Source organism: Apteryx rowi, unplaced genomic scaffold, assembly GCF_003343035.1.
Source record: "Apteryx rowi isolate R43461 unplaced genomic scaffold, aptRow1 scaffold_484, whole genome shotgun sequence".
Classification (NCBI taxonomy): Eukaryota; Metazoa; Chordata; class Aves; order Apterygiformes; family Apterygidae; genus Apteryx; species Apteryx rowi.
In genome coordinates, this window is record NW_020450743.1 from 536,459 (window position 1) to 562,343 (window position 25,885).

Consider the following 25,885-nt stretch of genomic DNA (forward strand, 5'->3'; position numbering starts at 1 on the left):
GGACGCCGCGCGCGGCCGTTAGCCACGCGCGGCCGTTGCTGCCCCCGAACGGCCGTTGCTGCCCCCGCGCGGCCGTTGCCGCCCCCGCGCGCCCCTGGCCGGGCGGCCAGAGAACTACAGTTCCCATGAGGCAGCGCGGGGACGCCGTCTCCCCCCCCCCTTCCCTTCTCCTCGCGCCGCCGCCGCCGCYGCGCACTGGCTGCCGGGAGGCGGCTCGGCGTCTCTTCAAGATGGCGGCAGGCGCTGCGTTCCTGGTGGCAGCGCGGCGGCTGGGGCTTGGCGCCGCACCGCGCCGGGCGCTTTGGGGTAGCTTCAGGTAACCGGGGGGAGAGGGTCTGCCCGTTACTGCCGTGGGAGAAGAGGCTCCCGGAGGCGGCCGGCCGGCCGGTCCCGTTCGTTGGTCTCCTCTGTCCTCTGCCTCTCCCGGGCTTGCCCGTGCTGGGCCCAGGACCGGCCGCGGCGGCTGGGCTTGGCTGCGGCTGTTGCCGTGCCCTCCGCTGGGGAGATGAAGATGAGTATCACTTGGTAGGCAAAGTCATACTTCTTGTGTTGGCCAGTGCCAGCTTGTGAGATAGCAGCAAGACAGATGATGTGGGATAGGCTTTCTTTTTCCAGGTAGAACTCCAATTTGAGAGTCCAAAATATTCATATTTTTCATCTGCGGGTACTAAATTTTTCTACTGTAGTGGTTATTATTTCTCTATTATCCTGTTTCACARCAAAATAGCAAATGGATCTGAAACTAGGAAAACAGGTCATTAAGCTGGTTTAAAATTCTGTTCATTCTTCAAGCAGTAAAATAAGCAAGGCAATTGATTGCTATGTATCGACAAGCTCTGTGGCAGGCTGCATTTGGGGTAAAAACTAAGGGGCTAGCATAGGTGCTTCTTGTATGCATCATATAACCTGCTCTGTCCACAGGGTGTGTAAACTCTCTACAGACTAAATTAAGTCCGACATTAAAAGATTGTGAGTAGAAATGTGCTCTAATTCAGTCCTAAGTAGCCAAGAGGCTGAAAATATTTGTCTTATATGATGTCAATCATATAATTGTGTCTTATGTCTTATAACAACAGGAAAAAGGAGGAAGAACTAGAAGTAGACAAAATAGTTGAGCCAGAGAAAAAGGAACCCAGCTTGATCTGTCCTCCACCACGCAGCAGAAAGTACCTTCCTCCAGAGGATCTCCAGAGTAGCCTCGAGTTTCTTGTCAGGGAGATTTTTGGACCCTCGATTCCTGATAATTGGCAACAGACACCTCTAAAAGAAAATAGGTTAAAGTATCGCCTCCTGGCTCAGCTGGCATCAGAACTTGGTCATACTGTCCCCAATTCACAGCTTCATCTGATGTGCAGTGCTAAGGATGTCTTGAATTTCTACAGCACACCTGTGAAGGATGTATCAAAGTTTGATGAACTGTGTGCTGCAGAGCTACCCCCAAACCTGAAGATTACGTGGGAACAGTGAGTCACACTATGAAGCATCACTTTGTTTTGCTTGCGTTCTTAAGACAGAACTGCGTAGCAGAGCCCTTTCATTGTGATATCAACCAAAAATATGAATATCATCAATAAAAGTTCATTTAATTGTCTTCAGATGTCATTGTTTCTGTTTATTGTATTCTGAAAAGAGCAGAAGTTCGTGCTATGAAACAGTGACACAGTGTGGTTAGTAAAGGTAATAACATATGCTTTCCTGCCTGTACCATGCTGCCTAAAAGTTACAGGACCTAGTGGGGGAAAAACAGAGAGGACCAACTCCTATTTCTTTCCTGCACCCCGTAAACTTCCTGTTTTCCAATCTGCACTGTGTAATCGACATTTGCTAGTGCATTTTCACTATGGAGAGAGCACTCAGACACCTAGACTAGGCCAACAGACACTTCTTTTTTTTTTCTGAGATTGAAAAAAAGACCTGTCAGAAACAATGTTTTGAAAAGTCACTGCAGGTCCTGTCTTAAAACAAAACTCCACTTCTTCTCCTGAAAATAGAAACCTTGTGAGTGTGAAGTGGAATTCTGTGGTCTATTGACTCAGCATTAGAGATCTATTTAGATTTAGATCTATTGATTCTCAAAATAGCTATTACTTAATACTAGATTTTCTTTCCATGTAACTGATGTGTAGTTTTGTTTGTGATGAAAGGAGACAGCAGCAAATTCAAGAGGGCAATAAATAAAAGAATTATGCAATAATCTGAAAAATACCTATTACTGACTCTGTGAAAGATTTCTGCAAAACAGGATGTTTAGAGTGAGGACAGATTCTGTATGTGTGCAGAGAATGATACATGAAATACCCTGGATTATACCATTCACTTCTCTGAACCTTAGACCTTCTGTTTCATAAAACTCTTTAGCTTACACTTCTGCAAAATATCATAATTCTTGAAGCACACTTTTAAACTGCTGCTATTGTGCTTTAAAATGTTCTGTTTATTCAGCAATCTTAAGTACTGCTTTCTTCTCATAACTTTCAATAAATTTGAAAGGAATCAGCATTCCTCCTTTTGAGTCCTGTAGAATTCCAGAATAGCATAAGTGTACTAAATGTTCTGTTGTAAGGCAACAGTGAAAGAACTGGGGATGTCTCACTGATGACTGTGGACTACCATCTGTTAACAAATCCCTTACAGCTTATGCACAAACACAGCCTGATAGAGCTAAATCTGTGTGTAATATCTAGTGAGCAGGAGATGGTCTTGCACCAACTGTGTTATAAAATCTGTAATATGCCTGTCTTTCACGGTGACATTTTCTTAGAAATTAAGTATACACATGAATTATGTTGGGACAGAAAAGAACACTTTTCAAATAAATATTTTGAGGTGGCTATGCTCATCTACAAGCTTTTATGGTTCCATGTAATGCATAACAGCTGATAAGATCAGGTGAATAGCACAAAGGGAATTCAGCACCAGGTCTAGATGCGTGTGCCAATGACTGAACTATACTGAACTGTTCTGCTATCTGTTCTGGGCAGACAAACACTTTTGCCTGCTATTGGGGTGTTTTGTTTTGTTTTGTTTTGCAACTTGGATGAGTTTTTGTGTTACGAGAAGATAAGTCATGCTGATCTGTTTCAATGGCTATCTGGAAGCAATGTAGGAAGTGAAAATATTTTTTCACGACTTACTTCCACTCAGAGGAAAGGTGCTTCTGTCTCCTTGGTTCCAAGTATGTTTCCTTACTATCCAAAATCCTACCTTAGCGGTAGCTGCACTTTCTGCTCATCCCCCTGTCCTTTGTCTTTCATTGTGGCTAGTGTAATCAGAAGAGAGAGTGAAAAATAAAGGATTGAAACATAGAAGGGTAGATAGCCAAGATAGGAGGAGGCTGTTAATTACAACAGCCTTGTCTCATATTTTGCTGTGTCTGAGTTATATGACACTGACACTACCTAAATCTCAGACACTTCAGACCCTCTGCTAAACACCTCAGACTTCCTTCACCACAGCTATGCAAGAAGCCTCAGGGACTAAACAACTTACAAGGAGGAAAAATCAGATACAGGCATTTCATGTAAAAGACTTCTAGCTGTTTGTAATAAGCTGACAAAGCAGAAGTCTGAACTGAAAACAGTCTTAAAACTCTTGAGCTGTGGAAGGGCTAAGAGCTAGACTTCCAAAGGTGCTTAAGCAGTTTATAACACTTGAACTTTCAAAAGTACCTAACTTCTATTGAGTTAAATTATAAATACTGAAAAGACTCAAAAGAAAAAAAAAAAAAAAAAAAAAAAAAAAAAAGCCCTGTCCCTGCATTTGCAGGGCCTAATATTCATTTATTATAGCCAGAGCCAGTAGAGAAGAACAAAAGAAAGCTGAAAGAAGCTAGGTTAGGAACATATTTCATAAGTGAGAGATTATATGCCAGACTGGGTAAAGAGAAGTCTATATGAATGAAAGAAAGCTGGGGTTTTCTGTGAAGAGGCTCATGCATCTGTACAAGCAGCTGAGGGAGACAGAACTATATCGTCCCACCTGCCAGCTTGCTTGGGCACATCAGCAGAGTCCCATTCTCCAAAACCAGGAGTTTTCTAACGATTCTGAGCACACGTTCAGACCTGTTCTATTTAGTCCTACTGCTGTTGATACCATTCTAGGAAATTACTGAAGAGTACATCCTGTTAARTGTATGAAGTATTTCAAAGCCTGGAAGTGCTCTTTTTTGCATTAAGGAAGGATCTGGAAACAAGTGAAAAAATAATCACGATTATTAGTGATTGTTTGCACTGGGGAAGAGGGAGGGCCAGGAAATGAAGCATATGGTTGTCCTTTTGTACCAAGCCCTTGTGAGAGAAAATAACTGGCTTTATAGTAACAGTTTTGTACTATACAGGAGTGCTGAAGCTATGAATGCATATAAAATATCTGGAAACCCTAAGGCAGAGAATATGATAAAAAATGTGGTATTGACAATTTCTTTCCAAAAGTACACTTTAGGCCCAAATGTTGCTTCAGTGAGGTAACTAAAGTCCACAAACTTAGCAAAAGTAGACTTCATTTCAAATGGCAAAGATGTTTCATGCTAGTGCTGCAATATCTGTTTTCTGACTCCTATAGAGATATGTCTGACGACAATTCTTGATTTTGTTCCTGAAATTTCATGAAGCTGAAGCCAATGAACTAAGTACTGCAATACTCCAGGGTAAGGAGTCATTTTTATAAAACTGGTGTTAATCCTGTTCAATGCACTCCCATTAACTCCCATTAACAACACAGTTTACAGCTGTATCTCATTATCCTAGTAAGTGACAGTAGTGTCTTCTTCCAGGACAGAACCAAACTTGAAGTGAACCTCGTGTTTTGTTGTGAAGAATTCCCACAGGATCTGGTTCATTTCACAGTCAATTGCATTGTTCTGTTTTTCAGGAGTTTCTCAATCACAGTCTCCCCTCCAAGCCTTTATATAGTGCTGCCTTTCTAACGCCTGTTACAAAGGCCTAGCAAAACACAGATTTATACTAATAAAGTGCTCACCATTCTGCACAACTATTCACCCAACTGCTGTGAGGTGTCTAGCTGTAGCAAAGCTAAGTGGTAGTAAACAGGCTGGATTCCTGATCTCATAAGCTTTGTCCATGCTTTTTTGTATTTCAGTCCATTCTATTTAAGCATTTGCTGTTTCTATTGTCAATTCCTCATCTCTGTGTTAACTGTTACAACAGTTAACAAAGTGTTAACATACTTGCAGTTATCCCCAAACCTCTCTCCTTGCTGATGACCCTTCACAGCTCTGTGACTTGTGGGAAAAGGGCACTGGGGATTTGGAGCAGGTGACTGGCTTGGGGGGCAGCGGAGAAAAGGCTGCACTGCTGTGCAGTGGGTGTTTGTTCCATTTCCTGAAACCAGACAATCTGGTGCAACACCCTCATGAATGAAAATGACTGGCTTTGCAAGAACAGTTCTGCATCTGACAGGAGATAAGCTGTTCCACTGGCTGATAAGATGTGATGGGGAGTACCTTGCACAACCACCTTGGCTCTTGGCTCCGTCACCTGTTTGCCACACCATAGATGCCCCACAGCTAGCCAGATTATAGAGAAGTGTTAGGCAGCCTTGAAATACAAATTGGGATAACAAACTCCATGGAGCCCTCTACCTACTCATCAGGCTACAGTGGGCTGAGTCAGTCAAATATAATGACAGTAATTTATTCAAGTAGTGTTAGTCTTTCATCCTTTTCCCAGAAGTCATTTACTTGCTGATGTAAACCTTGTCCTGTATCTTGCTTAGCACCTTTCCTTAATATCTGGCCAACATATCAGCCAGTATACATTATGAGTGAATCCCTGGGTTACAGTGGGAGTTACTCAACATATAAAGTCTACTTTATGAAATCGAGAGGAAGAGTCTTTCCACAAATATTTAGGGACAACATCCAAAAGCCTTTACATCAGGTGAACCGAATCTAAGGACTTCCTTCCTTGGAGAGGAATAAATATGTATTTATTTTATCAAATAGCTATATTAGCTATTTAGTATAAACTCTTGAGTTCTGCGGTCATGCTGTGGAGGGATGTCCTGGGAGCATCACTGTACTAGGATTACAGATTGCATTTCCAGCTCCTCTAACCACTTTCTGTTTTGTAGGCTAGTAGCAGATGGAGGGAAACACAAATGCATAAGCAACATTAACTTTAATCCATTTGTGGACAGAAGCCTATTAATGGCCTATTTCAAGTCTTACTAAAACCAGTGGGAGCTGGATCAGACTGTAACAATTGCAGTGACCATTACACATAACATGTATCATTGCTCTTCTAAGCTTTCATGCAATTCTTCCCTCTGCTTTGGCTCAATATGTCTCCCAAGCCTTTGGTTTTTGCTTCAAGTAACCACAATGATAATACATTTACCGAAAGGTGCAAGGTTGCAAACTAGGCAGGCCTTGGCTGGATCTATCTGAAACATGGCCTGAGTTGGCTGAAGCTTGAGATACTGACCAATGCCTGAGACTTTTCAATGAGAGTTGTTTTGTAGGGCATGCTCTTTCAAGGTTGGAGGAGGATTAATGCTGTATTTCTAGTACTGACCTCTGCTTTTGGCCAGTTGTGCCAATTTTGCCTTCATACATGTACTCAAGGCAGGGGCAGATGTTTTTCCTGATCTCATGAGTCACATCCGAAAGCCTTAACACAGCCAAGAGGCACAATTCTCATACCAGGAGGAGCCAGGAGGAGTATGGACAAGAGGTCCCCACCTCACTGTCAGATGGGAGCCAGCTGGGTGTGCAGGTAGAGGCCACAACCATCCAGCTGGGTCACTTTTCTCCATAAGCTGGAGTTTAGGCACTGCTGCCAAACACTTTATGTAGGCCTGGTTCATACCTGAAGTATATAAAGCTGCATGCAGTGCAAAAGCCATCAATACATTGTAAGAGCTGATCCAAGTCTGTGATGAAAAATCTAGGTGCAGCAACACTTTATTTTAGGCACTCGGTCATTATGTTGGACTCCTGAAGCCATTGTTAGCTGCCTACCAAACTCACTGTATGCAGAATAATTATGTGCCTCGGAGCAGGAACTAAAAAAACAAAATCCAGGAGCTACCTAAAGACTGAGTTTTCACTGGCTCACAGGTTCCAAGAGGAGAACACACTGCTCCTAAAGGGAAAGGTACCTGAGAAAAGCAAATGTGTTTTCAGGTTTAAACTTTGATTCAGGGTATCATCTGGCAACTTGCAAAGGCTGAGTGTACTATAAATCTAAAACAGATGCAAACATATGGAGCTAGCCAAGAGGAAATGCAGTGAGCATGTCTGTATGGGTGTATCTTCATCTAACCAGTCATCTAGACCATAGGCACCTGCAAGGAAGCATGCACGCCCCTGTGGACCCATAGCCCTGAGACCTCTCCTGGCAGAGGCATCCCTATGTATCTTGTCAGACAGCAGAGCTGGGTACACTTGTTTGTTTTAAAGTGGGAAGAGAGGTGCCTCTCAGGACACTGCAGTGTACGGAAAGGAAAAAACAGCCATTTGGGAAATGGAAAATCCAYGTTCAAATCCTTCTTCAGCCTGGAGGGCGCAGAGGAAACTCAAAACCACATTTTCCACCTTCAGAAATAATGCCCATGCCATTACACTAGAGGATAAGCAGAGGGGGATAGAGTCCCTACCAATTTTGTTCATGCTATTAACCAAGAACACAAGATCCGCACAGTGGTAACACCGCACTCAGGAGGAACATGACCCCATGGACTACAGCTGCAGAGAGCTGGCTACAGAATGTAAAGGGTTTATTTTAAAATTCAACCCCCAGCTAGCCCACTGCAGCATGAGTGGTGTAGTTCCTGTTGAGTGATTGTACTGAATGGAGTATTGATTGCTGATAAGCTTTCTTAACATGTCATTGTCTTCCTAATGCACAAGGACTGGTTCCAAAGCCAATCTCATTTGGCAGAAACTTTCCCAGAGTTTCCGTGGAATTTGGATCAAAGTTGTAGCGAGGAAACCAGACCTCCTAGTCACAGAAAGCCTGCATGGCCCAAGTCTGATTTTTATGTTTCTAAGAGTGAACCAGACATCAGCCGAATCACAAGAAAATAACAACTCAGAAGAATCCCTGCAAGACAAGACACAGAGGCATCCCAAATATTCTGTTACACACAAATAACAGAGACCAGGCTACAGATTTTTTTTTTTCGTGACAATTTTTTTTCATCTGTTTTGGAAAAAAATATACAAAAAAAGCCAAGAATAACCAACATGGAAATGTGAGGTAAACATTCCAGTAAAAGTACAGACAGAGGTTCCGTTCTTTAAAGGAGACATACAGCAGTTATCACCATGCTAGAAGACTGAGGTGCAGGAAAATCCTAGAAACAGTCAAAAACCATGAAATGAAGCCTTTACCCCACTTCTAGCGATTGCAAATGGACTCCTGCTTGTGTGCCCCGCCCTCCAAAAATTCTCTCATTTTTATTCCTTAAACAATGTTGTTAAACTGTAAAATAGCAGTTTCGATATAAATTCTGTATGGTAGGATTTACAAAAAAGCAGACTGCTGCTACAGACTGCGCCAGGCTTGTTTTTGCAACTCATGAAAGCCCCTCAGGGAAAACAGTGTGTCCGTGCCAACGGTCAGGGCAGAACTGGCTTCCTTGCTACACGAGTCTGAATGCCAAGCTTTCCCACTCCACTGAAGAAGTGGTGTCACTTCTTCTTTGCACAAATGTTACTGGTTACCCCACAACTCTATGATGAAGTTATGAAACACTTAAAGCCCAGCCTCAGGTCCACAGCAATGGCTGTAAATCCCCATAGTCTATTCCTGAAGCCATATTAAATTTCACTGGGAGCTTTGGCTGGGCCATGTGGAGGAACTGAGATCTAAGGAGATGATATAGTCAGCTCACATGCTATCAGCTACTACTGTAAATTTTTACGTCCAATCTGTCTATATTGCAGACTGAGCATATTGTCTTAGTTATCCTTAATGACTAGCACAATTCTTCTACCCCAGATCAGGCTCTGATTCAGTAAGATGCTTAAGGACATACTTCAAGTCCGTCAAGTAGTCTGGAAGTGGAACGGGTAATGGAAGTCCATGGTGCGAAGGAATGCTTAAGTAGCTCACTGAATCAACAATGGTTGTTTATCACTTGTTGATAATGTTATTCAGGCTGGATTCCTGCTCAGCATTATTTTAATCTGAATTAAACATATGCAATTACTTCAGATTTATGCTGAGCTTACTAGGATCAGAATCTGACCTACTGGTAGAAGCATTTCTTATGGTAAGAAAAGGTAAAAGTGAATTATTTTATTTCAAGGTATATAAATTCAAAAATGAAGAAAAAAAGAATCTGTGTACAAATATCACATAACAACATTAACAATTCCATAGATGTAGTTCCTCAGTGCACACTTTTAACAAGAAAAGTTTTTTTTTTTTTTTGTTTTTCTGTTTTGCTTTTAAATTCTGGCATAATAATATTAAAGCTGACAAAAAATCAGGGCAAGCTACATCAMTTCCTCATACAAAAAATGTACAAAACATCAGCCTCTAACTAGACATAACATAATACTGGTCATCACAGTTTGACATTTATTAACTGTGTGTCTTGGAGTATTGTACTGGAGGGTAATAAAAAATATCTTCTGATGCCAATCTTCAAACTCAGGTTACTTCAGTCATCGAGGCAGAGTGATTCTACAAAGAGGAAAATGCAAACACATGAACATTTTTTACACATGTTGTCATTTACATATATTAGTGCATGAAGTGGATCAGAAAAATCTCCACAGTAAGTGCAGAGATACAAAATCTATTGCCTGATGAATGAAGGGCTTTAAAAGGAAGAAGTCACTGCAAATATAATTGAGGCTTATTCTGATCTCAGCAAAGAGGCTGACGTGGGAATGCTGAACTCAAGCCCTGCTTCTGAGCTATGAATGCCCATTAACATGCCTGAAAAACAAGGTGCCACCTTTTCTCCAGGGTCTTTCAAACCAGACTGGATTCTGCCCCCAAAGACACATCAGTGCAGGCTCAAAATTTCTCATGCAGTGGCAGGACTCATACCATCTATGAAGAGCCTGGAAGAACATGGTTTGGCTTTGTATGGTAAACTTCATGTGACATGGGCATGGGGCACAGTAGGTCCTACATAGTTTGACCCTTGGCAAATTACAGAGCTTGAAACCATACAGAGGTGGGGTAATAATGCCCAAACAAAGGCAGCCACAAATAAACTGCAATGCAGAAGTCCTCTTTGGGTTGAAACAGCCAGTGACAACCTGACTTTCTTGGAAGCCAGTGTCCAGGACCTCAGTGGCAGCACTGGGTCTTCCCAGGATCTTTCTGTATCTGTAGGATTTGTGTGGGTGCAAGGGAAAGTAAGAGAGCGCATGGACGCAGAAATCTACACAAGTAAGGATGCTGCATCCCCCATATCTGAGGAAACAGTAATGAGCAGCCACCACCACTGTTTCGTTTATAATAGCTTCAGAGTAAAAGCACATTTTTCTAGTCTGCTCCTAGAAGGTAGGTGTATGGTCATTTAGAGACTGATATACTGAATCAGAGAAAATTATCATGTTTTTTTATAGTGGACTCCAGCAGCWCGGGCCTGGCTTAATCCCTGCTCCTTACAGTCTGAAAACTATAAATAGCTGGCTAGACAAAATTTTTCTCACCATCCATGAATATTTTTACCAATTCAGTCCCTTTGTCATACAAAATGCAATTGGAATAGATAAAAAGGACTTAGTTTCTGGCCTGCAAGTCCACCACTAGAACAGTTCATGCACACAATTCTACAGAACTGGTTGAAAGTCTTCTAGCAAAACTTTTCATAATGAAAATTGACTTTTCAATTAAGCAAAATATTTCTAGTTGTTAGAAGCAGCATCTCTTCCATACATGGGTATATATATGTATGTATGTACATATATATTTCATTCTTATTTTCAGTCAATTCGTCCAAGGGTTTGATAAAATTCCCTGCTGACCCTGCCACACACCACACACTCAACAGCAGTGACAAGCCACCTAAAAGATGAGGTAAAATTTAAAGCACAAATAAGTTACATCAGGGCCTTACAGAGAACTGATAAACTACAGCTTACGGTTCAAACTTTCTTCCTAGAAATTCTTGGCAGTTAGCATTTGCTTGTTTGTTTTGTGAGGACTGGGTAGGTTTCCGTTATTCCATTGGAAGTTAGTAGTTTATCAGTAACACCAAATTAAATGTTCCCACTAGCCTATTTCTTGCAAGCTTGAATTTTCTTGGCTTCTCTCCTAGCAACTTAGAAAACAGTGTATGATTTTGTCTTCTTATAGAAGATACTGAATGTACAATAAGAAACTAATTTCTATCATAATTTTTCAAACGGCATGTTTTTTCCTCTGGATTACAAATGTTAGTATTAATATTTATGGAAAGAAATCCCCAAAGCATCCCAAAGTGTAATTAGGCAAAATTACCTATACTTTTCTCTCAGTTTTCTGTTCGTCTAAGCAAAAATTTGTTACCACAAAAGATATGCAGAGCCATGGTAGGTAAAATCCTGCTGCTTTAGCTGTGAACGTGTACAGGGGCAGAAAGTCTAGAGCGCTGGAGACGTTCAGGAATAAATATGTTTAAACACACTCACCCCTGATGCAAACTCGCTCTGGATTTAATGTTAGGGATGAAACCAGCCCCTTATGCAGTTATGCATACAACTAGTTTTTACTCTGCTGGAAGGGACAGTCTGCTTGGTGATGGCCTGGGTGAGTGGCTTTACAGTACCTGTGCACTCAGTGTCTCCAGTGGACTTTCCACTCTCGGAAAAGCCATTAGTGGCATTCCTCGTGGTTCTTCAGGCTTTGGTTTAGAAGGAGTTCCATGTGTGCCTTTAAAGTTATGCACAACACATATCCCCTACGTAATATAGAAAAAAGAAAAAAAAAGAGCAAGGTCAGCATGTTCAGTCCCAGGAATTCACTGGAATTCCTGTCAGGTGTCTCAGGCATTCATTCCCACTTAGTAACTCAAAACTGCCCGTTTTTGCAAGGAACGTAACCTGAGGTTTTGGTTCAGCTCATCATCTGTCCCAGCCCTCAGCTACAGTGCATTTACTGACATAGCTGGGAGTGGTGCACTACCTTGGCAAATGGGTTTATCTGGCCTGTAACATGAGGTGATCAACCATTCTCAGTGTTAGGTCTTCTTCACATAGAGGAGGCTGCCACAGTGTCTACTTCATCCTCACAGAACTGTGGACTACCCTGTTGCTGCATTTCTGATGTTCCTTTGAGACCCTGACTGTCATTTCCAAACCATGGAACAGCACATTCAATGGCCAAATCTACCTCACATCTGGATGCATCTCCACATACTTGTAGCATGACCTCCGCGGTGTTTATCCCCTTCTCTAGGGCATGACCAGACTTACTGCACACGTGGTACCATCTGTGTGCATGCACAAGATGATGATAATAAGGCCGAACTCTGCACATCGCTGCTTGGGACTCAGGAACAGAGAGGAAAGAGGACGTATAGGAGCTGACACATCTACTGCCAGAGCAATTTCTGAAGCCAGCTCCTTGCTGGCTCTTTCTCTGTGCTGCTCTTCAGACCTGAGCAAGGAGCAGGCTGCAGCCTGGCTGAGTTTTGCTGGCAGCAGGCAGCTCCCAGCACCAAGCTCCCGGCGGACCTTTTCCACTCTGTGCAATCAATCAGCTTTGTGCTGCTTACAGGGCAGCAGAAGAGCTGCAGGGCCAAAATGGGCTTGTGAGCAGGCTGTCACTGCTGAAAACAGGTGCTGGGAGCGTATGAATTGTCCTGACCAGATGTATGGGTAAATTGCCTGTTATATTATACGGGCTAGATTTAAACTGCCTGTTCCAGTGGGAATCAGGCAAACAGTAATGTGCTTACATTAAAGCCAAGGAGATCCACATCAGAAGATGGGGGCATCTTTTTATTGAAAGGAAGCACTGGAATAGATGAGTGTGGAGGGCTTTTTTTTTTTTTTTTTTTTAGTACAGAATAGAAAAAAAAAATCAGTAACAGGACAATCTGGATATAAGATATCTTTGAAAATTGACCCATCCTGAGTGCAGGGGATCTGGATAGACTGAGTGACCTCCTGAGGTTCCTCTCAGCCCTATTTCCACTATTTGATAAGGATGTCCTGTTGGAATCATACTATTTTGAACCTTTCCAAAGGTAAGGAAGCTGTGTACATGGAAAAAGAAAGTGTTCATTGCTACACGGTGTATGGTTTTGCAGTATATTTTGACTAACTGGAGCCAGGCGGATTTCTCAGTAATAGTGAACTGGCCAGGAACTGCTTGGACTGCTGTGTGGGTAAACTCGCAGCCAGAGATTCCTTGCCAAAGCAAAACACAAAATCCACACAGCTAAGACAGGAGCAAGTAACATTCAAACTCCTGAGACAGATGCTGTACTTAGAGTCTGTGGGGAGGCCTTGGACGGCATGTTTTAATACGTCTGGTTGTCCTATGGGAAGGGGAATGATTTCGGCTCAGCTCCAGATGTTGTAAAGGGAGGTGGTTTTGTCTTCCAGGGAATGTGGCCTGACTTTCCTTTCTGTTGCATTTCCTTTGTGTCTGTGCAATCAAAATGGAGAACCAGGACCATTGCTTAGAATTTCAGACAACATCCTGTATCCTACATTTTTGCCCGATACCAGGCAGCCAGTGGGATTTTGCAATACCAGGATGGAGTAAGTCTCAAGTATACTCACTGTTGCATTAGTTCAAATCTACTTCATCGTTAGAACATTTTTCCAGGACAGGCCAAGGAAGAGCACTGTACAGTAATTAAAATAATCTTGAATTACATGTGGATATATGAATGTGATCATATTAGCCTTATTAATTAAAATCAGCCTGATTTCATATTAGGATTTTCTCTGATGATACATCCAATTAGATGGGGCTAGAATTAGTTCTTAGGAAATGGATTAATCAGCTGTGATAGGCAAGAAGAGAATAGTAAAAGAATTTTTGTTTGACCTGAGTTTTTTTTTTTTTTTTTAAAACGAATGGGGAAAGAGTGATGAGCTTACCAGAAACAAAGCTACTGCACTCCCCAAGATGAAGCCTGCGATCACGTCTGAACAGTGGTTTCGATACTCGGAAACTCGATTTAGCCCAGTGAGGAATGCAGCACACAGGGTACCCAGACACAACACAGGTTTGGCTAGCCTGCTACTCTTTGTTTTTATTGTGCTTGTGATGTACATCTGAAACACAGGACAAGCCACAAATGAAACAAAGCTCTGCCAGAAACCAATCTTTTTTCCATCCAGACATATGCTAAGTCAGCGAGGATGCAACAAAATCCACGGTTCATAGAAAAGCACTGAGAAATGAAAGAAGAGGTTTAAGTTAAGTCAGAGAATATTTTTAAAGAGAATAAAGTAGATACTGGAAAGTGGTGTTTCAGGATGTCCAATATCCAATCAACTGCATTTACATAGTGGAGTTTCTGATTTAATATGTATAGGCTCAGTTCCCTTGACTTCCTAAAYTGTACAAATGCTTGCTCATATGCCACGAAACACGTACACGAACGTACATGACTGATTGTGGTGCAAAGTGAGTCGAGAACTGAAGTTTATATTCCTGCAAAATCTGGAATGCACATATGATAGAGTACCTAGCATCCATATAACTAGCTGTTCCAGTTTCTAAGCACAGTAAAGTTTAAAAAACAGATTCTTGATATTAAGAGAAATGACTACAGACATTTTCTCTGCAAGGTGAAAGGAAAGACAAAATATGAGAAAGATTTATTTAAAAAAAATTGATTCTGAAAACGTAATTACAAAGCAAAAAGTTTCACTGTGCTCAGAAAACTTGTTTAATATACTCCGCATAATTTTGCCAGTTTATTTATTTTTTATTTTAAATGCATTTGACAAAAAGAGTAAAATGTGTGGGGCAAAATTAGCAGCCAGTCACTAATTCCAGAGTGACAAAATGAGCATAATATAAAGCAAACAAAGACTAACGTCAAAGAAATACAATAAAATCCTTTTCAGCAAGGAAGTATGGACACCTGCATGAATTCCAAAGCTTTGGTAAGCAAAACAAATGCATCAAACCATACCGCATTTTTTGCCAAAAATGCCTCCAGCATGCACAGAGATGACATATTGCCTCCCATACATGAAACAGAATCAGAAGGACACATTTGGAAAATTCACTGAATATTTACTAATTAGCTGGTAAATGAACCTGACCCACATAGTGTAGATCTGAACTTGTTCTGCTGCAGAATGGAAGGATTTCAAGCCATGGAAGCAACTCTTTCAGTTTTTTAACATCAAAGATGCTCCCTTATTCATAAAGAAATGATATACTGCTGTTGGTATAAAAAAGGAAAATCACCAAAGCTGGGAATATTTCCATTCTTTGCCCTTTCTTCAGTGGTCAAAAGTCAAAAGATGGTTCTTGTAGTCTTCTGGACAAAAGGCTCCCTATAAACACTCCTCATTTCAATTCCATCTGTAATCACACCACTGTTGGGAATCCTGAAAGCACCATCTGGAGGTCACAAATCTCATCACCCCCTGGGAGGACCTCATTTCCAGGAAAGGGAAGTGCGTTGCCACAGGGGGTGCTGAATTCAGAGAGAGAGACTCTGCAGGGTGGTGGAGACCTGCAAGTCGCTTTCCTTCCTTGACAGTGTAACAGTTAAGGATACGGTGCTGGCTCATGCTGTCAGTCTTGGCCAAGAGTATAATGGCTTGGCTGGGGTGAGGCTGCCTCTAGATTTTCCTAAGCCAAAGGTGCTGCTGAGGGAAGTCTCCTAAGGCTTGGCTTGGCATTTGCATTTGTGACCATCACCATCCGATGACTTGCTGATGCTGGTGTTCAACCCTTTAATGAGGGCAGAAAGGCATACTCAGCACCCCATGAGCTAACTGGCAACCAGGGCAGATGAACATTTATTTTAGCATTTTATAAAGCCTGTCCCGCTCTTCATGAGCCATGTATACAAAGGCCACTGTGGGCTGGATGAAAGAAATGCTTTTTTGGATCAAGGCAAAAATGATGTCCTTTCTCAAGGTCACTGTCCATTGCCCTTCATGTATTCCTTTTTTCCACTGTATTGCACAGAGCAATTTGTTTTACTCCAGCTTTCTCATTGTCCTTACTCCTTTTCCCTTCTCCCTGGCTGGGCCGGCAAACCTCCCTACAGCTGGCTTTCCCCTCACTGGCTGGTGTTAAAAATGTCAGTCTTAAAAACTACTTCAATATGTAACTCTAGAAGAAGAAGGGAAGTGATGCAGCAGCAGCCTCCTGCAAGGGGAGGGGACCAGCCAGAGAAACTGACCAGGGAAGGCAGGTTTGACAGCCTCTTGACTTATACCTGGCAAAATTRCACTTTCACCTGCATGGTGATGCAGTGTTAAGCTTATGACAGCTGAATTTGGCCCATGTGACTGAGAATACAAGCTTAATGAGGAAACACTTTCATCAGAATCACAGCATTTCTGTTCTAATCAGTGAATCAAGTTTTTCAGGATTACAGAACTTGAGTTGGAATGTTTTATTTTGGGGCAGAAGCACCCAGGCAGCTTCCACCTAACTAGTTCATTTTAAGATGGGAGTTATGCAACAGAGACTATGGGATGTGATCACGTGTGACAACAGGGAACCAAGCACTGTAACCCAGGGGCGTCATCTGGAGAAAATATAAATTGGCTATTAAAAAAAGGTCTTTGCCTGGGGAAACAAACTTTCTACCCTCAAAAGTGCTGCTGAGCATATCACTTTAAGGCAAATTCAGTTTATGGATTGGAATATTATAGTTTGTACCAGCACTGTGAATAGGACTAAGATATTTCAGAGGTTCCTGCTTGCCTTGTGTTGCCAAATTAATATCTAACTGCAGTACGTGCCTTGAAATGACAGCGAGCGATCGAGCACTAGGTGGCAATCTTTCCTCACTCTCTGCTGGTAGGTTGAGCTGCACCTGACTCTCAAAAAGTCGCTTTAAGGTTTTTCTATGGAAACAATAGGAAATAATATTACAGAAGTGAAGTGCCACTTTATGAATAATTACCACCCATCCTTTCACCGTATGTATTTCCTCTAGGAGAAGCCAATTCAAACAGGCAATAGGGAGCCGGATTGTTTTCCTATTCCGCACCAAAGCACTACTGCAGTTTACAACATCCAAGGGAAAATCATCAGCTCTTTAAAGTAACAACACAGCCCTGCTGAGACAGCTGCAAATTCTAGCTACAGAGAACAAACCCATTAATGCTTGTTTTCTTAAAGGTATGAGGTGAAACTGCATGTTCAGGCTGCCCACATGAGAGAGCTCTCCGTATTATAAACGAGATGTGCCTAATTTGTTTGAAGTTTCATGTGTATTGGCAGAAAAATATAAACTTGTAGTAAAGAGGACATTTTTAGCAATGAGGTAATTAACCATGAGAACAGATTGCCAGGGGAAGTGATAGATTCTCCATCACTAGGAGGTTTTAAAACAAGACAGACTGTTTTCCCAGAAGATGTGCCCTAGCTCATCCATAAATTACAAGCTCCACTCAGAAATGTCTGGGTGAGAATCTCTATTCTGGTCAGACTTGCTGATCACTGTGTTTTGTTTTTTATTGCTTTAGTCCCTAAAGTCAAGGTGTTTTTGAAAATTCTCACGTCTTTGCTCCTTCACTTAAAAGCCTTGTTTAAGAGCCCAAAATCTCAGTGAAAARCATTTATATTTGACTTCCTACACCCTGAAGATGTTTCTGAAAATTTGCCATAATATTATTTACATAGTAAATTTGTTTGCAAAATTGTAAGTGTCAAAAACAGTTATTTGATGTGTGGAAGAGGGGGAAGAAGTGAATATAAAAAGATATGAGGAAAACAGAATAAATCAAACATGAAAATAAATTGGGTATGATTTAATTATATAGATATCCTATTCAGTTTCTTTATTGTGCTCTTATCAGTACATTCAAGCAGTGTATTTAGCAATGTGTTGTGTGTGATAGTAGCATCCATGTGATGTGTAATTTCTCTCTTACCTTTTTCTGAGGCACAAAAGCATATATAGTCTAGAAATCTTTTGGTTTGTAAGTTTTAAATAGACATATATATATGTATGCATATATATTTACATATATTTATAATGTATGTTATATCAATGACAAGGAAGGTAGAGCGGAAGAACTCTGTATTACCCTTTGAGCAGAAGGTGGGGAGGTTTGTGATAGTTCATTTTTCTTGGAGAGTTCACAGTTTCAGAGCAGCACCAGAAAAATGTGTGACCTACAAGCTTTACAGACAGTCTTTTCCCTTACTGTAGGGGTTTCCACAGTAACAGAGAAACAGAGCCGTTGACAATAATCTTTGTTGTAGAACATGATGCAATCTCCTAGATGCTCACTGCAGAAGCCTAAGTGCTATGGCCTTGAACTTCATTGATTGTCTAGCGGATGTTAATGCAGAAATGGAGGGAAATGTCGGTGGGGTCATGGTGACCGGAGCTGCAGAAGGGATTGGCTGCAGTGTTCTCTGCTAGTCAGAATTTCCCAAATGTTGAAAGTTTAATGTCCATGTATATTGTATCCCTCTAATCTCGTTAATAAACAACCCAGGTGTAAATAATAGGAGCCAGGTCATGGTCCACTGCGATGTGGCAGAACCTCCTAGCCAGATGGAGGTGACGGAAAGCATTACTTGTGGGTGCTGCCAGGCAAGAGCTTAGCTGAGGAAGCCTAAAAATATTACCAAACTGTTAACTGAAGTGACTATTTGTAGCTTTCAATCACAGAGACCTTGTCATGACTGTAAAAGAGTTCTCCTTGCTTTCATTCCATATAATTTTGTCTTTTAGGGGAGTTGTTTGTTTTTGCCAGAAATGTTAATAAGTTCAGGAATATTTCTATAGTCTCATTTCCCCATGGAAAAAGCAATTATAAGCAGGTGCTTCTAACTGTAAAGAAGCCAATACTAAGAAAACAGTGACTGATATCTCTTCCTGCCCTGCCTCTGGGGGATTAATAAAACTATTAATTATCACTCTAATTTTGCTTTAAGTATGGAAGCTGGGTTGCTGCTTGGTTTTTCCTTCTGCTGCATTAGGCATACAAGATTCACAGATCTTGGCATGAAGAGATCACAAAACTGATGCTTTTGGTGCTCCACAGATTCTTTGGTGAGTGACAAGAAAAAGCCTAACTGATTGAATGTAAAATCCAGATAAAAATAAAAAAAAAACAACAACAAAAACACAAAGCCAAACCAATCACAGTGGGAGCACTGTCACTAGCTGAGCTAATGAACAAATCAGTACAGAGATATTTGCAGAGGATACTCTAGGGTCAGTGATGGGGGAGGACTCCCAAACCCCAACAGTGAGTTGAATGATGAAAGACAGTACCTATGCTGATTCCCTTTTCCTGCCTCCTCACGTTATGCCTTTTTTATTTTGCTTGCTATGTGGCTAAAATACAGCTTTATGCAAAGCACAGTTACTACTAACCAAATACCCTGTATTTTATGCTCAACAACTCACCCTATCATATATATTAGAATCAGCAAGATATTTCCCAAAGAACGGTATACAGCAAAATTATTAAGCAAAGTTGGACCTGAGCAGAGTAATACTGGATTTCTTGTATTATGCTCATGCTACTCCCACTGGCAGGTGGAGGAAAGACAAATGATAGCACCTTTAATGCTAGTGAGTGGAATGGAAATGGCCTGACGGTCACCCAAATGGCCTGGACTGTGTAAAATCTGTAGGATATAGCAGTCCTGCCTTAGCCCTTGAACATCATATGCACACCTCTACTATCTGCACATCTGCTGCAAAGGTTTGGCAGAAACTCCAGCTGTGTGGGAGAAGGGCTCGTCCCTCCCCATGTGCCATTCAATTCCCTCCAGTGCAGTGGAGTGAGCATCATGAGTACCCTTGAAAGACCAGGGCTCAGCAACGCTGAACGATGGGGGATTAGTTTCAAGAAAGGAAGACCAATATTCCCTTTCAGTCCTAGAAACCAGCCTGTTCAGAGAAGTCTTGTCTTCCCAGGAATCAAGGGAAGCTGGGTAGGAGAAGTCCGTGAAAGGATGTTACTAATGCCATTGCTTCAAGGTTAGAGCAAAACCAGGACCAAGACTGACCTTGGAGCAGCTGTCTAAGAGGTCATCATGATGTAAACACCTACTACACAATGTTCAGTTTATTGGGAGCTGCTTTTCACACATGGGTTTTTATTGTTTGGAGGTAATGCCCACAAAATTTTATGGGCTTTCTAAACACTTCCCAACAAACCCTGATTAAAGGACTTAACAGTTTACATCTCTGCCATAATTCACATGAAATTCAATGTAAACAGGCAGTAAATAAAACAGCAGTGGGGTGGCATCTCCATTTCATAGTAATAATATGGAGCTTTATTCATCTGCTACCAAGGTGAGTGTAAAATATTCAGAAAATTAAAGACAGGGGTCATTAATAAGTTTAAGGCCATTCTCAAATCCTGATGACTTACAGCTAGACTTTGCCACTCTTGTTTTAGGCTATCAGGGGAAAATCCCTAGTCAGCTCGCAGTCAAATCAGAACTTGGATCTTAATGGCAACACCACCGAGGTCTTCTAGGTGACCTGGGTCAGCATGCTCTTGTGAGCCAGCTTCTCGGGTCACTTTTCAAATCATCACATGAACTTTAGCCAGAGAACACAACAGGGCAGCYGATATGTTTCAAGAGACTTTTAAAGAGAGATAATTTCTTTCCTGACAGGATTGCAGTATTGCCTTTCTCAAGATGTCAACTGGGGATCCATTTCTCTCTATATTATGTCATGGAAACTCTGGCAGTGACTTTTATTCAAACCTTCTTTGCATGAGGAATTCAGGTCCCAAATAAGAGAAGCAAAATTCAGCCCAGTTCAGCCTCCTGTTGAAATGGTACAACTTATATTTTATGTGTTCAACAATCCATGGCAACTGAACAACAAGAGAAATAGAAAAGATCCAGGAGCTATGCAAGCATTAACTTCATTTTAATGTTGTGGAGACAGGGGAACGAAGGGGAAAAGGTCACATTTACTCCACGGCCCCAGAGAAAATCAGCAGCAAAGACAAGATCTCATGCCTCCACATCACATAATGACCCAAAAGCAATGAGAATTGGATTTGCTTACACTAGGACTGTTAAAACAGAGAGAGAGAAGGCAATTTCCCCCCATGGATAAACAAGGGAGAAAGAAAACACACATATAACAATCTTTTCTTTCTTCAAAAAGTCACTCTAAGAAAACAAGCCCCACCTGKATGCAGAGACAGAAACCTCTCGTACAAGCTAGCAATCATCACTGGCACTCACCGTGGCATATAAAGCTGAGTAGATGCTCAGAGCAGCATGTTTGGATGGAAAGGATCTCCTGGCCTTCTCAATCACCTCCACATCCCCAGTGCAGATGTCCCCATTGTTTATGAACTGGTGATGGGCCCGGCAGTCATTTCGTGTGTAGTTGGGCTTACATACAGTCAGGAAGTAAGGAGATAAGTTCCCAGTCACAACCTGGCCAGCATTTACAAATATGTCAGTGGCAAAAAGTCCAAATGCAAAAACTCCTGTAAGGAAAGGTTAAAAATAATTATTATTCAAAGATGTTTAAAATATTCTTGGTACTTGAAAGGAAGAGAAATAATGAGAGGCAATGAACCAAACCCTGCAGTAACTACCCAGAAAAATCCCCTACTAACATAAGCCAGAGTCCTGCTTCAAAGGCCTGATATGGAAGAGTGCATGCTTAACTCTAACAGATGCTTAACTGAGCAACTTGAGGACTTAAAAACAACCTGAAAATGTTAAGCATGTGCCTAAGTACTTTTGTGATGCAAGCTCTGAACAGAACTGTGAGAGTTATTGATTTCACTGAAAACTCTGCAGCTCTATGCCTGTAAAGTTTCTACTAAACCAAAGGCTCAGAGCCTGCAGTCAGGTTTCCTGTACCTGACTTATTAAGAATATTTATGATTTTTTACCAGATCTGGACCAAAAAATGGTCATACAATGGCTCTGAACTATAAAGTTGTAGTGAAAGAGCCGTATAGTGCTGAGACACAGTACTGCACTTAACATCATTATCTGGTGTCAAATTATCTTTTAGATTTTGACTGTCTGTTCTGATGTTGAAAAATCAAGATCTTGATCTGGCAATATYTGCCAGGTTCTTTGGGCCATATTCTAATGCTTTGCCCCAGAAGATATTTCCCACACAGTTGCAGTTCAGCTCATGTCAGTGGGATCACATAGCCTCAAACGCTACAAGAGGACACATGCATTTGAGCCCAGGAGCATTTCCAGGGTCATGGAACGTCCCTTGCTTGATCCTGTGGTTGCCACCTTCTCCACTAACTCCCACATGACTGTTACCAACAGCTGCTACAGCTACTATGAACATATACAGGGATCTTCAGTCACATATGCTGCTTATACATTGAAGGAACAGAACAGCAGGTTTGCAGCAAAGCCAAGCCCAAATGTTTCAAAAGAGTAAATCAGCTCCCCTCTTCCCCTACCCAATCTCTAAGAGGGATTAAAGTAACATCAAAATTTAGGATAAATAAATATTTTTCTTTTGGTCTGTGAATGTTGAGGATCATATATTTTTACCTTTCCCTCCCTGTAGCTCCGTAGATTAAAGTCATTTAAATTATAAATTAGCTTAGATTGTTATGTATTTAAATAAAATCAAGAGCTGAAGCTCCAGGGAAAACAGTTAATCTTAGGAGGGCTGTGACAAAATCCTGAGTGCTGGCAACATCATGTTTATAATAATTTCACTGCTTATCTGTACTGAGTTAAAAAGAAAAAAAAAGACTGCTAAGGTCTGAGAAACAAAGATATCAGGGACTCAGCAACATAATGCAACGGAAAATGCTTTACATCAAATTAAACACTTCTATGTGGGAAGGAAGGAGCGATGCCACAGCGAAGGCGATTTTGGGGCTGAGTTTATTACCAAAGCTCCAGGCCACAAGGTAGAACTGCCCCCCAGAAAATGGCAAAGCACATCCACCGTGTGTCTCAATGACCTGCTCTGTGTTTATGGTAATAAAAAGCCGGCCACGGCCAAGGCAGGAGATCGGAGAGCATGCCTCCACTCGGGAGAACATGGGCTCCCGTGGGAAGCACTGTGTCTTTCTTCTGGTGGGGAAGTGCTCTGCCACCCTGCCGCCTTGCCTTTTCCAACCACAACAAGTAAATTGGGCTGGTGAATGCCTTCCTCTGGTACTGGACTGCAGGATTGGCCTTTATCTTTTTACTGGCACAACAGTCTTCCTCCCTTCTGTTGTGCTACGTTGTCTCGGTTTAAAAGGGAACTGGAGAGAACAGTGATCCTGCTCCTTTATTTCCTTTATTCCTCAGTTAATGCTTTARATCTATGGCTTTCCAGAGCCTCAAGCATTCCTGATTTAGTGGATGAGTAAGTAAGTTCAAAAGAAAGATGAAAAAGGCAGTAGGTATCTTTTTGGCCTGGCAAAGCAGCAACTTATGCCAGAGATTAATATTGCTTTATATACTCCCTTTTAGGCTGATTCTTAAAAAACATTGGCAAAGCTTGCTTTAGATAGCATCTTCTTGATGTGCTGTGCAAATGACAGGAGATACAGTGATGATTAATACCCAGCCCTTTACAATACTTCAGGAAAATCTAAGAATGAAATACTGAGCTATGTCCCGTGGTCTTTAATGTATAAGCCAGTGCAAGTCAAGAACTACAATGTTTCAGAAAAATCTCATGGACTTCATAAAGTTAGTTTAACCTCCAAGCATTGCATGGGTGCAAAGATGCTTCAGCTTTTTTCTCTAAGAAAAAAGGAAATTTCAACAACTGCATTTGCTCAGTATTTGGTAGCACCAAAAGTGCTGGCCCAGACTCAACTGTTGAGGGCTGCAGTACCCTAGCTACAGTAGAACAAGCTATGGTGGACACCTTTATCATGCTTTCAGCTGTGATACATATTGATCCCTGCAATTCCCCTCTTGCAGCTCTGCCAAACTGCACCTTATGAAAATCCTGGCTGTATGCAGCAACGAATTCAGCTAGCAGAAATTTAACCCTTGCAGATGGTACTGATCACATATCAGGTACTCTCATGAGACTTTCAGATAGGGCCAGCTGTAATTGATTAAAAAGGCTGTAACACCAGTGAGCCTGGGCACTGGAGGCAAGATCCCTGACGGTTTTTATACCTCAGGAATGCATCTGCTCAATGGATTTGTTCAATGGCCTACAGCAGCTGTGCTAAGTGACTAGAGCACACAAATGCAGTGACATGGCTGTCAGGATTTTAGAGGCAGGCAAGTCATAGCCAAAAGGCTTCTATGAAGGGTAAGTAGTCCTAGCTTATCAGGGTCATACAGCAGAAGTCTGCGATATAATGCCAGAGAGTGGGAACATGTGCACCTCTTGCAGTCTTTGATGCTCAGGTTTAATGGGAGGTGATTTCCTCCTGCTATGGTGCAGCCCTTACTGTAGCTCTGTAACTCTGGTTTAGAAAACCAGGGAGTGAACTTTAGTCCAGAAGGCAGTATATGCTGAGAAAATACATTAATAGTGCAAGCCATGTGGGGAAAAACCCCTGCAAAATACAGCCTTTACAGTTGGTTACCAGCAGAAAGAACGTATAGGGGTTGATTTCATTTACACAAGGCCCCTCCTTCCCCTTACCCACACACAACAGGTAGTCTGACTGCACAGAGAGACCTTAAACAAGGAGCAAGGGCTTAAATCTTCCCAGCTCCATCTCACCTGAATTAACATTTGCCTTGGAGGAAGAATCTAAATCTTCAGCAGCTTCAATTTTGAATGCTTCAATTTTGAATTTGTCCACTTATACCTCCCCCTAGATCGCTGCCAAATAATCCTCCAAGCAAGAACACCTAATTGCCAAGCTGTTGCTGAGACACAGCTCCAACGGGCTTTCTGATACCAAGTTCCCTGTGCAGCAGTTTCTCAGTGTTGCCACCTCCAGCTATGCCTGTTGTTTATTCTGGTAGAGACACCTGCCCTGTAGAAGAGTTCAGCTTCTCCTCTCTCACTGTAACTTTAGTACTACCCTATTTTCTCCCTGAAACTCTTGCTCAAGCTTCCCCTACTCTGAATCTCTCTGACATCAGTGACTGCAGCTGCCTGTTGACTCCATGGAAACCCTCATTAGTATTGTCATTTAAAATGCCACCTATTTGAAACAAAAACAAACAAACAAAAATGCTGGGAGTTGTAGAATAACAGCTGAAAAGACATTGGGAAGAGATAAGTGAGAAACCATTCAGTGGAAAGAAGAATGAGGAGGTAGAAGCCTTTATTATAGAAAAATTATAAAATCCCTAAGTGACGTGACAAAGAAACAATGCATTGTAGGGCTCATGGGACATGAGAAGCTTTGCTCACAGGTAACATGTCTCCAGGTCTTCTTGGAAGTATATTTATTTAGATACTCCTCCCTTTCCCAATGCCCAGTGAATTATCTGAATTTGTCATACTCAATTTATTCAGAAAGCTTTCCTATTACACATGCAGATGTGTGCGCATGCACAAACACACACGCACGCACACGCGCACGCACACACACCATGTTCTTTAAAGAGGATTAAAATTCAAACGAAGGGAGCCCCGGGCAAGACTCCTGGTTCTACAGCAATGCTGATCCTCAGCGCATCCTTGAAGGTTTGGCTCTAATGGTCCTTCTGTGCAGCCAATAAAACCACTATAGTACTCTGCCCCAGACAAAGACTCTGCTAAATAACCCTTCATCATTAGACTTTAAAGGGTATTATTAAAGGAGATCTGTATCATTATCTCATTTTTCAGCTAGAGAAAGAGGGGGGCACAGGGAAATTTATCACCGGTTGCAGGGGTACCAGGATCAGGCTCTATAGAAATC

The 25,885-nt window shown here is 41.7% G+C and overlaps 2 protein-coding genes across 6 annotated transcripts in view; one reads left to right on the forward strand and one right to left on the reverse strand.

The window, feature by feature from the left end:
* The first annotated feature begins 171 nt into the window (after window positions 1-171).
* On the forward strand, window positions 172-1,595 carry MRPL50 (mitochondrial ribosomal protein L50). Of its 2 annotated transcripts, none has more exons than XM_026078728.1 (2): window positions 172-316; window positions 1,077-1,595. In XM_026078728.1, the coding sequence occupies exons 1-2, from the start codon at window positions 231-233 to the stop codon at window positions 1,465-1,467; spliced, it is 477 nt and encodes a 158-aa protein (XP_025934513.1). In that variant the 5' UTR covers window positions 172-230; the 3' UTR covers window positions 1,468-1,595. The 2 variants fall into 2 exon arrangements, with proteins under 2 accessions (XP_025934513.1, XP_025934514.1); XM_026078729.1 differs by lacking the exon at window positions 172-316 and adding an exon at window positions 349-525.
* Window positions 1,596-8,151: 6,556 nt separating this feature from the next.
* Window positions 8,152-25,885, reverse strand: part of PLPPR1 (phospholipid phosphatase related 1) — a 141,192-nt gene continuing 123,458 nt past the window's right edge. For 3 of the 4 annotated variants that reach the window (XM_026078732.1, XM_026078733.1, XM_026078731.1), the window contains exons 7-10: window positions 21,312-21,562; window positions 14,024-14,200; window positions 11,737-11,868; window positions 8,152-9,653 (exon numbers count right to left, since the gene is read on the reverse strand). In XM_026078732.1, the coding sequence (XP_025934517.1) occupies window positions 9,621-9,653; window positions 11,737-11,868; window positions 14,024-14,200; window positions 21,312-21,562 (593 nt within the window). In that variant the 3' untranslated portion in view covers window positions 8,152-9,620. The remainder of the gene's footprint in view (window positions 9,654-11,736; window positions 11,869-14,023; window positions 14,201-21,311; window positions 21,563-25,885) is intronic. The other variant, XM_026078734.1, reaches the window with a different exon arrangement.